Source organism: Herpailurus yagouaroundi, unplaced genomic scaffold, assembly GCF_014898765.1.
Source record: "Herpailurus yagouaroundi ecotype Mexico unplaced genomic scaffold, PumYag 198, whole genome shotgun sequence".
NCBI classification, from domain to species: domain Eukaryota; kingdom Metazoa; phylum Chordata; class Mammalia; order Carnivora; family Felidae; genus Herpailurus; species Herpailurus yagouaroundi.
Genome location: NW_024412429.1, coordinates 15,427,395 through 15,441,700, shown reverse-complemented (window position 1 = coordinate 15,441,700; position 14,306 = coordinate 15,427,395). Strand labels below are relative to the sequence as shown.

Sequence of the window (14,306 nt, the reverse complement as noted above, 5' to 3'; positions counted from 1 at the left end):
AGTCACCTACCAAGGAAGATGGCACCAAGGGAGCAAACGTTTCTTATGGCACTGCCTCATTTCCGGTACTATTTCTTTATTGATCCACACGGGCAAACCTGCTGGATCAAACAGCTACCACATCCCAATGGAGTACTTATTTCTTGTTCAACTTACGTCCAATGTGGGTGAGTCTGTCTATGTGCTCATTCAGGCACACAGCTTATGTAATCGGTTCAAGGTCACATAATTGGTAAACAGATGCACCAGGATTTGAACCCTGGCAGTCAGACACCAAAGTCTTAACCACCCTCATCTCAAGTAATAAGCTGTGAGATACAGCCATTCACATTTTGCATCTTTCAAGATATATTGCTTATAATTTTCTGTCTTCAGCATTTTGTTCCACATGCCAAAGAGTTGTGTATGTAATCCTCTTGATCATACAAATATTTATGGAGTCATGGCATTTAAGAGCATATGCTGAGAGATTTTGTGGCATCAAAGATATAGAAACTCTTTAAATACAACAAAACCTACTACTATTGATTTTCAACAGCACCTTAATTTGTAATCTTTTTCTACTCATATTGCCCTTTGTTTGCAGGACAACTTAATTAAATGTCTTATGTTGATCTCCCTGGTTTTCTTTTTCCATCAGTGTCTTCTCATACAAAGAGAGGCTATGAGGTAACTACATTTTGTAAGATTAGTTTATTGTTTTTAACATTTTCAAGTATAATTTATTGTCAATCTAGCTAACATATAGTGTATACACTGTGCTCTTGGCTTTGGGAATAGATTCCCATGATTCATCGCTTATGTACAACACCCAGTGCTCATCCCAACAAGTGCCCTCCTCAATGCCCATTGCCTATTTCCCCCTCCCCCCCATCAACCCTCAGTTTGTTCTCTGTATTTAAGCATCTCTTAAGGCTTTCCTCACTCTCTTTGAAACTACTTTTTCCCCTTCCCTTCTCCCATGGTCTGCTGTTAAGTTTCTCAAATTTTACATATGAGTGAAAACATATGATATCTTTTTCAGACTGACTTATTTCACTTAGCATAATACCCTTCAGTTCCCTCCACGTTGTTGCAAATGGCAAGATTTTATTCTTTCTCACTGCCAACTAGTATTCAATTGTATATATACCTTTATACCACATCTTTATCCATTCATCAGTTGATGGACGTTTGGACTCTTTCCATAATTTGGCTATTGTTGAGAGTGCTGCTATAAACATTGGGGTACATGTGCCCCTATGAGTCAGTACACCTGTATTATTTGGATGAATTCCTAGTAGTGTTATTGCTGGGTCATAGGGTAATTCTATTTTTAATTTTTTGAGGAACCTTCACACTGTTTTCCAGAGTGGCAGCACCAGTTTGCATTCCCACCAACAGTACAAGAGGGTTCCCGTTTCTCCACATCCTCACCAACGTCTGTTGTTTCCCGAGTTGTTTGTTTTAGCCACTCTGACCAGTGTGAGGTGGTATCTCATGGTGGGTTTGATTTGTATTTCCCTGATGAGGAGCGACATTGAGCATCTTTTCATGTGCTTGTTGGCCATCTGGATGTCTTCTCTGGAAAATTTTCTATTCATGTCTTCTGCCCATTTCTTCACTGGATTATTTGTTTCTCAGGTGTTGAGTTTGGTAAGTTCTTTATAGATTTTGGATACTAACCTTTTGTCTGATATACAAGTGCAGGTTTGATCTGCCTACATGCATTAGGATTCTTTGTTTTGCATGTGGAAATAGGCTTTCATTTCTATAAAGGATAAACTTCCGGGACATACCGTAAGCAAATGTTCTTTCAAGTTCCTTCTCCCACTACTTAAGTGCAGATGGACCTCATCTAAAGACGGTAAAGTACAGAACAAGGTTTCCCCACGAGGGGATTCTGAGGTGCTCTGAACAGAGATTGATGTAATGGGTGGAGGAGTTCATTGTCACAGTTGTCACATCTCACAGTGGGGGTCATGGGTTGGTCTGCTTGGTAAACTGCTGCTGATTTATGACTGATGTTGTGTTTCCCTTAAAAATAAATGTTGGTCCTTACCCTATGTGTTTCTCTGTCTCACGAGCAGCTCATGGATTTAGCCTAATTTTCTCTTATTGTGGCAACTTTACCTCCAGATTCTTATAATCACCCATTTCTGGTGCTATTGATTCATCTGTCCCCTCTGAAATTGAGTTAAATGCTCTAGTGTGATTGGTTCCTTAAGGTTAGTAGACAGTATTTCAGCAGGACTTGGAAAATGAAGCCCTGACCCCAGCATGTAATGACTTCAGTGGACAATAAAGTGTTCCTTTGTGTTCGGCAGACAACAGGTGTCTGTCTAACCTTTAAAGTCCACATAGGTTTGTACCTGATCTGAAAGGGACACATCATCAGCTCACTAGCTCACATCACCAGCCTTTTCACCTGTGCCAGCAATGCTCATGGAGATTCATGCATGCCACACAACCAGGCAGTTATCTCCAAGAGGACAGCATTCTAGTGATATACCAGAAACATCTTCAGGGCCATCAAAGCACATATTTTTAATTTATTACACAAAGAGCAGAATCGCTGAAGTGTTTCAAACAAGCGAGTTTTTCCCATTGAAAGGACAGTGAGTTTATTCTTATAGAGGCATCAGCTTCGAGTTCTTCAAGACTCTTACAGCACTGCTTAGAAAATTGCAGCTTCACTGGATTGCATATCCCCCCAGGAGCCCTCAAAGTTAAGAAGCACTTTTGTTTGCGTGGAAGGTCAGCCCCAGGGTCTTCTTATCATAATGTTTCAATGCTTTATACTTAATGTCTGCTCCCTCCACATCCTCTATAGGAACACACACACACACACGCACGCACGCGCACACACACACACACACACAGAACGAGAAAGGAATTGACAGCTGTGGGTCTGTGTCCTTGTTGGGGCTCTGGCTATGGTTCCTATGGTATGTGCAGAGCAAGCAGTGGACCTGGGCAGGTGAGAACTGCTGGTTAGAATTGACAGGATATCCGGTAAGAAGAGGCTGAGAGGGGTCCACTCTGGCCGGAGGGGATAAGAACGAGCATCGTGCGGGGAAAATGTGGGAGACTGTTGAGAAGGGACCAGAAGAAAGAGAACGGCTGGGGCTCCACTTTCTCAGTTTCTGCACTGAACTTTTGCTCACAGCAGGTGAGCACAGGCTCCCTCCCACACTGAGAGTTCCTCCCCTGCCGGTGTGCAGTCTGTTAAGTAAACAGAGACTTTATACTGAGAAAGGAACATTTCTCTATTTTGGCTGTGAGTTGTTATTTTTAAAGCTTCATCCTCCGAACATTTTCCCCTATCCTTGTTTATTTTTTCACTAGAAAGAAAATGTGCTGCTTATAAAAAAATTTTTTTTTGACTACAGGACAAGAAAAACTCCCTTCTAGTGTGCTGTCCCTCCTTAAGGCCAAGTCACCCTTAGGTTGTGACCACTATCTCATCCCCCTGTTTAGCAACACAGAGATTCCCCTCTGCTTCGGTAGAGCTTCCACGAAGCCGGATATGGCAGTAAAACCAACATGCACTGTGGTAATTGTTTTCTGGATACTTGAGTCAAAAAGGCCAACCTCTCCCTTAACATCTGTGGCTGTATTTATCTGCATATATGATCATAATAATTAAATATAGCTGCTACGATGTACCACATACTATGATATACACTTTACATAAGACCCCACTTACCTTTATTGGAGAAGACTATGGCCATTTCTTCAGTATTGGTGGGGTTAAACTTGGGGGAGGGGGCTGCCATTAGTCGTAAGACTTTCTTTCTCTACCTTTTCTGGGGGAATGTATTCCATGGTCTTACACCTTGTCTGTCTTGTCCCTTGTCCCTGTCCCTGGGACACCTTTATGAACAAGATCCATGTCTTTCTTCTCTGTACCCAAATGTCTAACACAAGGCCTGGTGTATAATGGGCCCTCAGTAAATCTTTTTGAATGAATTAAAGTAGAGCAAGAAAGAAAGACAAAGAAAATACTGTTGGAATTCTTCCTTCTGGTGGTAGGTAGTATGGTTTGACTTAACAGTTTTGAGTCCCAATTCCCTCATTTGGACAATGGCAAAAATAATAACCTTAGAAGGCAGTTGTAAAAAGTAAATGAATTTATTGAAAGTGCCTAGCATATTTCAACTCATATACAAAGAGATGGTTTGTCACATAAATGGTGTTAAAACTAACTAGTTGCCTGGGACAAATACTAAGCTGAGTCTTTGTCTCATGTCTTACACAAAGTAAATCCTAAGCAATTCACAGCTCTGTGAATATAATAAAATCAATTGAGTTGTATACTTTATTTTTTTTAATGCTTATTAATTTATTTTTGAGAGAGCGAGAGCACAAGTGGGGTAGGGATAGAGAGAGAAAGGGAGACCGAATCCAAAGTCAGCTGGACCAGGCTCTGAGCTGTCAACGCAGAGCCCAATGTCGACCTCCAACTCATGCACCGTGAGATCACGACCTGAGCCAAGGTTGGATGCTTAATTGTGCTACCGAGATGCACCTTCACATGAGTGAATGATATGACATGTGACTATACTTAAGTATGGTTGTTGCAAAAAATAAATCCCAGATGATGAAAGACTTAAAAAACATGGAGCTGTACTAGAAGGAAACATAAGATAATTTTTTATATGTTATTGAAAGGGAAATGACATTTTCAAGCAAGACCTACTTTTCTAAACAAGGTTGGTAAGTCAATTATGTAATAATTAAATATTTTGCAGAAGAAAACACCAGAAAAAATAAAACAAAAGAAAAACATGACACACCATTAGAAAAGGATTGAACATACACAGAACAAAAGGCTAATTACTATAAGATATAAAGGGCACTTAAGAATCGATGTGAAAAGGACTAATAACCTAACAGAAAAATATCAGCAAAGGATAAGAGCAGACCTCCCAGAAAAGGAGTTTAAACTGATATATTCTTCTAGCAAAAGCCTGTTGGTACACACTTTTTGGAAGCCATGATTGAACTATTTATCAATATTAAAAATGCATGAGTCCTCTGATCTAGCAATTCTACTTCTAGAAATTTTTCTATAGCTATGTGTACCTGTGTCTGAAGACAAACATAAGAATAGTTTTTGCATGAAATGTTTGTAATAGCAAAATACTTGAAGTCAAATGAAATGTCAACCAACAAAGAAGTGGTAAAAAAAAAAAAGATAGTGCTTTGTTCAGTGAAAAACATATACTGTTAAAAACAGTTATGCAGCTGTTAAAAACAGTTGATGAAGAACTCCAAAACACGTTAATAAAAAATACAACGAGGTGGTGGACAATGTGCTTACTGTTCATGTTTTATATTATTATTTTTTCACAAATATATGTTTACATATGCATAGGATACTTTATTTTATTTTTTCAAATGTTTATTTTGAGAGAAAGAGAAAGAGAGTGCTCACAAGCAGGGGAGAGAGAGAGAGAGAGAGAGAGAAAATCCCAAGCAGGCTCTGTGCTGTCAGCACAGAACCTGAAGTGGGGCTTGATCTCATAAACCATGAGATCGTGACCTGAGCCGAAATCAAGATTTGGACGCTTAACTCACTGAGCCACCCAGGTGCCCCAGCGTAGGATATTTTAAATTCTTCTTGTCCCCCTCAAAGACAACATGCCCCAAATCCAGCTTGTGAACAAAAACATGCACAGATTCCTGTCATATGTACGATCTCATTTAATTTCTGCATCAACCGTATAAAAAAGATACTAATACTTTCTTTTTTAAATATTATATATTACAAACCTTCAGGTTTGCTCAGTTAATAGTTGCAACTACTAATGTCAAACCCTCCATGCCAAGGCTCTGTTGTACAGGGAAAAAGCCTAAATTTCTTATAATGTAGGACATCCTTGGTCACCTGACCTTTTCCTGTTTCCCCAGATTAATCTCTTAGCTCTTTCATACCTCTAGCACACTGGTCTGTGTTCCTTCACTCTGCTCGTCCTTTCCATGTTTAAGACTCTCTTCCAGTGATGTTTCACACTCCTGTTGAGGAAAGCCTACATTTCTTAAACTATCAACTCAAATGCCACCTATGGCAACATAAATGGTTCTCATCCAGCCACAGTTCCCAGCTATACTTTCTCCTGTATTTCAAAAGCACTTTATACAAGCTGTTAGACCCGACTATATTATTTTAAGGTTATGAGCATATTGAGAGCAGAGGCCCTCCTTTTATTCCCGTAACTATCACAATGCCTATAATACAGTAGCAAATCAATAAACACTTAGAAAAATCATTCACCCGAATCTTAGTCATTTTTGATTACCCTTAAGTTGAAGAAATATTTTTTAATTCTTTTTAAGTTCCAATTAGTCAGCAGAGTGTTACATTAGTTTCAGGTATATGGTATAGTGATTCAACACTTGTGTACATCACCCAGTGCTCATCGTGACAGTGCACTCCTAAATCCCCATCACCTATTTTACCCGTCCCCCTCACCCGCCTCCCCTCTGGAAACCATCTGTTCACTATGGTTATGAGTCTGTTTCTTGGTTTGTCTCTTTTTTTTCCCTTTGCTTATTTGTTTTGTTTCTGAAATTCCACGTGTGTGTGAAATCACATGGTACTTGTCTTTCTCTGACTGACTTATTTCACTCAGCATTATACTGAGGGAATGACAGTATAATTCATGTCACTTCATGCATGTTGCTGCAAATGGCTAGATTCCATTCTTTTTCATTGCTGAATAATATTCCATTGTTTATATGTACCATTTCTTTATCCATTCATCAACTGATGGACGCTTGGGCTGCTTCTATATCTTGGCTACTGTAAGTAATGCTGCTATAAAAATAGGGGTGCAAATAGCCCTTTGAATTAGTGCTTTTGAATTCTTTGGGTAAATGCCCAAAAGTGCAATTGTTAGATCTCAGGGCAGGCCTATTTTTAACTTACTGAGGAACCCCCATACTGCTCCCACAGAGGCTGCACCAGTTTGCAGTCCCATCAACAGTGCATGAGTGTTCCTTTTTCTATACATCCTCACCAACATCTATTGTTTCCTGTGTTGTTTGTTTTAGCTATGCTGATGGGTGTGAGGTGATATCTTGTAGTTTTGATTTGCATTTCTGTGAGGATGAGTGATGTTTATTTAGTATCTTCTCAGGTCTATAGGTCATCTGTATGTCTTTGGAGCAATGTCTGTTCAAGTCTTCTACCCATTTTTTAATTGTATTCGTTTTTTGGTTGTTGAATTTTATAAGTTCTTTATATTTATTGGATATGTCATTTGCAAATATCTTCGCCCATTCAGCAGGTTGTCCTTTAGTTCTGCTGATTGTTTCCTTTGCTGCGCAGAAGCTTTTATTTTGATGTAGTCCCACTAGTTTATTTTTGCTTTTGTTTCCCTTGCCTCAGGGGACCTATCTAGAAAACCAGTTGCTATGGCCGACGTCAGAAAAGTTACTGCCTGTGTTCTCTTTGAAGAACTCTGTATTTAACATGGCATATTTTGGAATTGAACAGTATGTCTCTTCTAAGAATTTGAAATGAAATGTTTCATTGATGGAAAACCTTTTTTTGTTGGTTTTGCCTTCTAGAATTCAAATGAATGTTCATGCTCCATGAAGAGAAGGGGCTGTAGTTTTTTGTGACAGATTTGGAGCCAGTAGATTTTTTTTAATGTGAACCTTATCATGGATCTGAAAGTTTATCTGTGCTTTAATACTTGTTTTTTCTTTTTATTTTCTGTGTCTTCATAGGAACCAGGGAAAATGTGTAGAGGGGATGGTGGAGATCTTTGACATGTTGCTGGCTACGTCATCTCGATTTCGCATGATGAATCTCCAGGGAGAGGAGTTCGTGTGTCTCAAATCCATCATTTTGCTTAATTCTGGTTAGTTGATAACATGGGGGAATTTAATGCTGGGTTACTGGAAGAAAGATTTACTTGTATTTTCTGCCAGATACAGGCTGCCTGTTACCAAGGCATAATATAATTTGAAAGAAACAACTGACGCACATTTAAAATAACCTGTTGTCATTGTAGACCACTTAGGGAGGTGGAGCCTGTCCTGGTCAAATCCGATGAATGAAGAACAAAAATTGGACGTTGAATCAAATGGACTTTTCGTTGAAATGTTTGCATCCTTTTACAGATACTGGGGATGTTTTTATTTTATTATTTCTATTCATATTTTAGGGTGGGTGTTTTTATTAAAATGGAACTGGTGTGTAGATACATCTGTTGATAGCTATATGTGTCAGAAAAGAAGTGGACCAAGTGACCAATATCAGTAAGGATCCAAGAAGGAAAGAGGCTTATTTGGGATTGACCGTGTTTCTGGTCAAAACTGATTAGGTGACAAATATAACTGGCTCAGAGATAGAAACACCTGCTCCTAAAACTGAGGCATGTGGAGTATGGTAAGGTGGTCCAGCTGAAAAGCAGTTCTCATTTGGTCTGTTGGTGTCCAAGTCAACTGTGTCCTCCTACTGATTCATTTGAGAAAACTTAGCTGAGAGCAGCATCTGGGTAGGGGATTTCTGGTTTGTTTTGTTTTTGTTCGCAGTAAGGTTGGCTGTTGTGTAAAGATATTCTCCAGGTCACCCAGATGGAAAGTATGGCTTAGCACCCTGTTCCTTCTGGCCCTCAGTATTTGGATTTAAGCACTAGACATCCAGTCTGTAGGACCCAAAGCTCAACAATTGGGTGTCAGCCTCACAGTTTTAGCCTGGACCTTTACCCCTTTCCCTGGTTCTGTTGATGCATCTGACCTCATTCTCACATAGAAACCATAGCTACTTTTAATCCCTAGGCCTGATTTGAATCCAGATGCAGTCTCCAATTTCCCAATAGCTGAACAGCAGTTTGTATCGATCACATATGTAGATGTTTTGTGTCTTCCTGATGAACGCTAACCCCTTTGCACCTCCCCTAGCCATTTTCCACTCCCCTTCCCCACCAGCGCTAGTCACCTGTATCCCTGTGTCGCTTAATGGCTACCACAGTAATCATTCCCACTTATCAACCGGTGAATGAAAATCTGTACTACTCCACGAGGCAAGGACTGAATTACAGAATGAAGTTACATGAACAATGATGTGATCCACACTAAGGAAGTGATTACCACTCCATTCAAGTTTCTGGTTCCACTCACATGCATTGTGCTTTTCATTTGAGTCATTTGTCCAGCGCATCGAAGGGGTCAGATCCCACAATGGCTCTTTATTGGACGACAGTTCTGGGAGCAGTGCCACTCGTCTGCACAGCGCCAGGTCTTGAACCTGCTCCTTCTTCAGTGGAGGGCTGGCACACACTGATGCTTCCATGTGGGCAATCTGGAAACTTCAGGGGAAACAGGCCTATCAAGGCCTGGGACTTCCCCCGCCCCACCCCCCTCCACACTTTTACCAGGAAATAATACTCCAGACAGGAAGTGAAAATTAGCCAGAGTTCTATAACCAACACAAGTAAATGCTCTGATCTTAGTACCCAAAAATATTTCCTTCAAATCTGTGTAGCCTCTTCCTACATTACTGTTCTGTTCCTATGACAGGGTTTTTTTTTTTTTTTAATATTATATATATATAAAAAAGGCAAGACTTTTCCTATGGAAATGTTGGATTCGTAGACCCAGGTGTTTTAAATCCCAGAGGAAAAAACTCGTCAGCCCTCACAAGAAAGTCTTTTGTTAAAGACTGGCCCCAGAATCTCAAAACATATTTCCCACCGCGGGATTGGCCCCTCCACCTGACTCTCCTCCCACTGGGTAAACTTTCCTACTCCATCCTGGTTCTTCTACTTATTTCTCAGGATCTTCTGTGAGCTTCCTTGCACTGATGGGTTGGAATGCTATTTTGGAAACACAAAGCACTATATTTTGACAGGGTTTACAGCTGTCTTTCTCTTGAGACATCGGGGCGGCAACACGTCTTTTCTATCGAGGACGGTACTGCTGGCTCACAAGCAGTAACAGAACAGAAGCTGTCTCCCAACCTGTAAAAAAGGGAAACCACTCTTTTTACTCCTGAAGTGAGCTATGTTTGGAAAAGCAGTTTCTGCTGCTGAGCACAGCTCCAAGTGTCTCATATTGTTCCTGAAAAACAGAATCAAAGAGGATACGACGTTAGCACAATGATAGGGTACTGGGAGATTTTTCAGAGTGAAAAAAGCAGTCAGTCATATGAGGGTTACCACAGTCCTAACAATCTTAGTCCACATTTGGAGGTATGGAGCTTTTGAAAAACTGAACCAATTCATGACTCCGATGCAGGGCAGTTCTTCACTTGTCACGAGATAAAGAACAAAGTGACGTTCGTTCCAGGAATCTCTTGACAGAAGCTGGACAGGATTCAGGAGACCTGCGTGGGAAGATGGGAAACAAGACCTCAGTGTGGGGGGGGAACCTCGGGTTCTGTGTTGAGCCCCTGTCACCAAAGTCTGAGAGGGTGTGTTTTACATTGGCCTTGACTTTGGGGCAGAGGCCCAAGGGTAGTTGAAAAGTTGTTCCGTGGCCTGCTAGGAATGACTTCCAGCAAGACTCAGGAGGGTCTCCCAAATGTCAGAATTCCCATGGGAAGCCCCCTTCACAGCTGTTTGGGAATGGGAGATACTCCCCGTGATTTAATGGGAGATACTCACCGTGATTTAATGGGAGATACTCCCCGTGATTTAATGGGAGATACTCCCCGTGATTTAATGGGAGATACTCATCGTGATTTAATGGGAGATACTCATCGTGATTTAATGGGAGATACTCATCGTGATTTAATGGGAGATACTCATCATGATTTAAGAATAATTTATTACCTTGCTTACAAAAGCCTAGAATCATCCATATGACAAACACTATCTTTCCACTCTCCACTAAAGGCCAGAGGCGTTCCTGGTTAATCCAGAGATGCCTTCGCAAAATCAATGCCAGCTTCAAGGCATTCTGAGAACTAGCTGGAACAGAACTCAAACAAGGGAGTGGAGCAGATGAGCTCAGGCAAAAAGGCTGAGAGGGAACAGTGGCGGGAGGCGGGGCTGGTGCTGCAGAAGGGGACCCTGGACAGGGAAGGGGTCATGTGTGCCTGTTTCCTGTATTCCCCCTACCCGGTGGGACTTCAATCCTTCTTGATAATTCCAGTGTTTTTAATTCTTCCAGGCCCAGCTCAGACCTCATCTCATTCAGGAAATCTTGCTACCACCCAAGTCCATAATGAGCTTTCCTTCACTAGACTTAGTTCGTTGAGCCAGCACCATACAACCTAGCAGTTGGTCAATGGTTGACTGATTTCATTCATTTGTTCAATAATTCAGACACTTTGTGCCAAATACACAAAAATGAATGTCATAGGTTTTTGGCTTATTTTTTTCTTTCAGTTTTTAAATTTAACTTAGATTGGTTCTTCATGCATGTGTATCCTGATTTCCCTATAAGCTATTTGTCCTTTTTTTTACATTCTTCACAGTCTCTAACCTGTGAACTGTTAACAGATGTTATACCGTCTAGTGCTTTAATAGATGCTTATTGACTGGACATGACCAGGGCGTTGTGGAAATTTCCCATCTGTCACATGCTGGTTTTACTATTATGAAACATATCATCATTTTCAGATCCAGATAATATCAAACTATTAAATGGGAAAAATAATGTCCATTTCCTTGGGCTACTGTGAGCTAAGAAGGAAACTATATATACAATGTCTAATGCAGTTTTTGAAACACAGTAGACTTCCATCAGTGACAGCTGTCATCATCACTTGGGAATCTCTGGCTCAAAAGGAGCCAGCCCATGCCTTTTTTTCAATATAATAAAGTGCTTTAGTTTAAAGGTTTCTCGCTAGGCTTAAAAAGTATGCAAGGACTCGAGGGTGATAATAACAATAGAGACTGAGACTGTTCCCCTGACAGTTGGTTAATTGTACTGTTTAATTGTATTGAGAGAAATTTTAGAGCAAGATTGATCTCATGGGTGATAACTGATTGTTAATTGAACCTTAATACTGGCTGACCTTAATGAAAACTCTGCGGTGAGCCACTGACAAATCACAGTGAGCTCATTCATCTGTTCACTGTGTTTCTTCTCATGCCCCTCCCCCTGCCACATGTGAGTCCCACAAACTCCTCAGAGTCCACTCCTGTTTGGATCACTACCCTTTCAGTGGGTGTTTTTCAAGACTCAGAGAAATTTGCAAGTCAAAGCCTAATATGTACAAATATACAATAAATCTTTGGTTTGGCCTTCAGCATTCAACTTAATAATTCTTTATGCCCCTTTTCTGAACCTGTTACAGACCACAGTTCTTTATATTCCCCAGTAATTCCAAACAGTGTCACACACCTCACGCCCTGGTCACTTTATCCACCCAACAGACCACCAGACTCCAGCTCCCCTGTCCCCTGTGCCCCTCCTGAAATGTCTTATGCTACGGAAATATTGTATTACTGGTTATCATTTCATCACAACTGTCTTCAGACACCATTTCCCTTTCCACTGGTGGAGTAATAAAGAAGAGTAAAGGTAAGAACCAAAAAAAAAAGAAAAGCAAACAGCAATGCAGGGTGAAAAGGAAAACAAAATACCAGAAAGAATTATGGCCACGTTTCTAAAGTGTGTACCCTGGTGTTCGTTTAGAGAAAAAAGGGATATGGAGTATTGAATTGGCATGGATACTTTAAGCATAAACATAAAAACGATGCGCTCTCTTGTCTGTCATCTAGTTCTGCTTCGTTAATATAGCGAGTGTTGTCATCTTGGTGCCTCGATGGAACCTCCAGTACTGAAGCTATGGCATCCATTTGCTCCATATGTGTTCACCAGAGGCCACGCTCTGGGCAGACAAGCATTTACTTCATGATCAATTATAACCAGCTCTCATCACAAAGAATATTTGCTCTGTCTAGAGCTGAATTCTTTGTACTGTTAATTATTAAACAATTATTTAGAGCAGTTATATTTTTAAGTGGGAAATAAGACAATGACTCAGAGTCCCTATATTTAGAGGAAAGAACATTTTAAAAACATATTGGCTATAAACAATGAGGATCATTAATTCTCAGTTGAAGGTTTCTGACAGGCACAGGCCTTTGAGATTGTGAATGGACACATTGTCAGCTATGCTATGCTGTCGTTGTCACAGTGGAGAAGATTTAATTATATTATCTCTTGAGTTCTTTGTAATGCCAAGCTTCTTCTACAGGGAGCCTTCCTATTGCTATGATTTTGAGATAAATGCCACTTCATAATTAAGTGGCTCATCAACTCCTTCTCCCTGGCTGACTAGATTCTATAGGCAGTCTACTCAACTCTTAGAGTCTTTCCCTGCTACTAACTTCTGGTGCGGCTTGAAACAAGACTTGTGTCTCCACTGATTTCCTTGGTGTGGCGTGGACTTTGTCTTTAGAGAGGCCTGGCATTCTAGACAAGCAACTCTGTCACTTAGGGGATGAAGGATGCCCTTTGATAAGCTGCTTCTCTATGAGAGGAATCTCTGTGTTCTTCTTAGCAGATAGATAACACATAAATTCCTGGCTGGAAATTCTGAGGTGGGATTTCACCCCTGCCATTTGGGGTTAAAAAATTGTGTTCTCATGACCAAAATATCCTTCTTGTGAATGGACAACCTTAGATCCCAGACCAGGTGGATTGGGTCCTGTATCATGTTACAGACACCTCTCAGAGCTTCTGTGGAACTGAGGAAGCCAGCCAACTTCTTGTAGCCTGGGAAAGACTTGGTTGGGGGAGTCCCAATATGCCTTTATGGGATGAGTCAAAATGCAGCAGCTGTTGGGAGACTGGAAATCCTTGCAGTGTTCCAATACGAGGAACAGTTTTACATTATATTCAGAACCTCAGGGAGGGACAGCTGCTTATCATTTTATGCTCACAAGAGCCCCAACAAAGGGGGAAGCCATCTTCTGGGTCCCTGATTCAACCACCCGTTGGACCCACCTACTCCAGGGTCCAGAAATCAGTATTCTTAAGGCTGACCCACTTAAAAGGAAAAAATGCCACAGACTCCCCTAATACTGATGCAAAATGTTCTTGTTCTTTGTATTATAATGCTGCTGAAATATGAATAATCATATTTATTATTTAAATGGACAACCAAGTATAAACTTCCTTTATAGCTCTCATATAAGTACAAAACCAAAATAAACTCACAAATGAAATACAAACTAAAAGACAAAGTGATGATAATGTTTTTTGCAGCAATTGAGTTGCTGTTTATAACATGCTTGGGGTAGACCTCTGGTCTGCTGGTCTACCAAGCACTCTTGTGATGACTGCATTCCCGCCACCTCTTTCCTGTGTTCAGAATGATCACAAAACCTCTGCTTGTGTGCAGCATGCTGTGA

At 40.7% G+C, this 14,306-nt stretch overlaps 1 protein-coding gene across 4 annotated transcripts in view; it reads left to right on the top strand.

The window, feature by feature from the left end:
* The window catches only part of ESR1 (estrogen receptor 1), a 393,295-nt gene that overhangs the window by 343,601 nt on the left and 35,388 nt on the right, over positions 1–14,306 (top strand). For all 4 annotated transcript variants that reach the window (XM_040448869.1, XM_040448867.1, XM_040448866.1 and 1 more), the window contains one exon: positions 7,720–7,853. In XM_040448869.1, the coding sequence (XP_040304803.1) occupies positions 7,720–7,853 (134 nt within the window). The remainder of the gene's footprint in view (positions 1–7,719; positions 7,854–14,306) is intronic.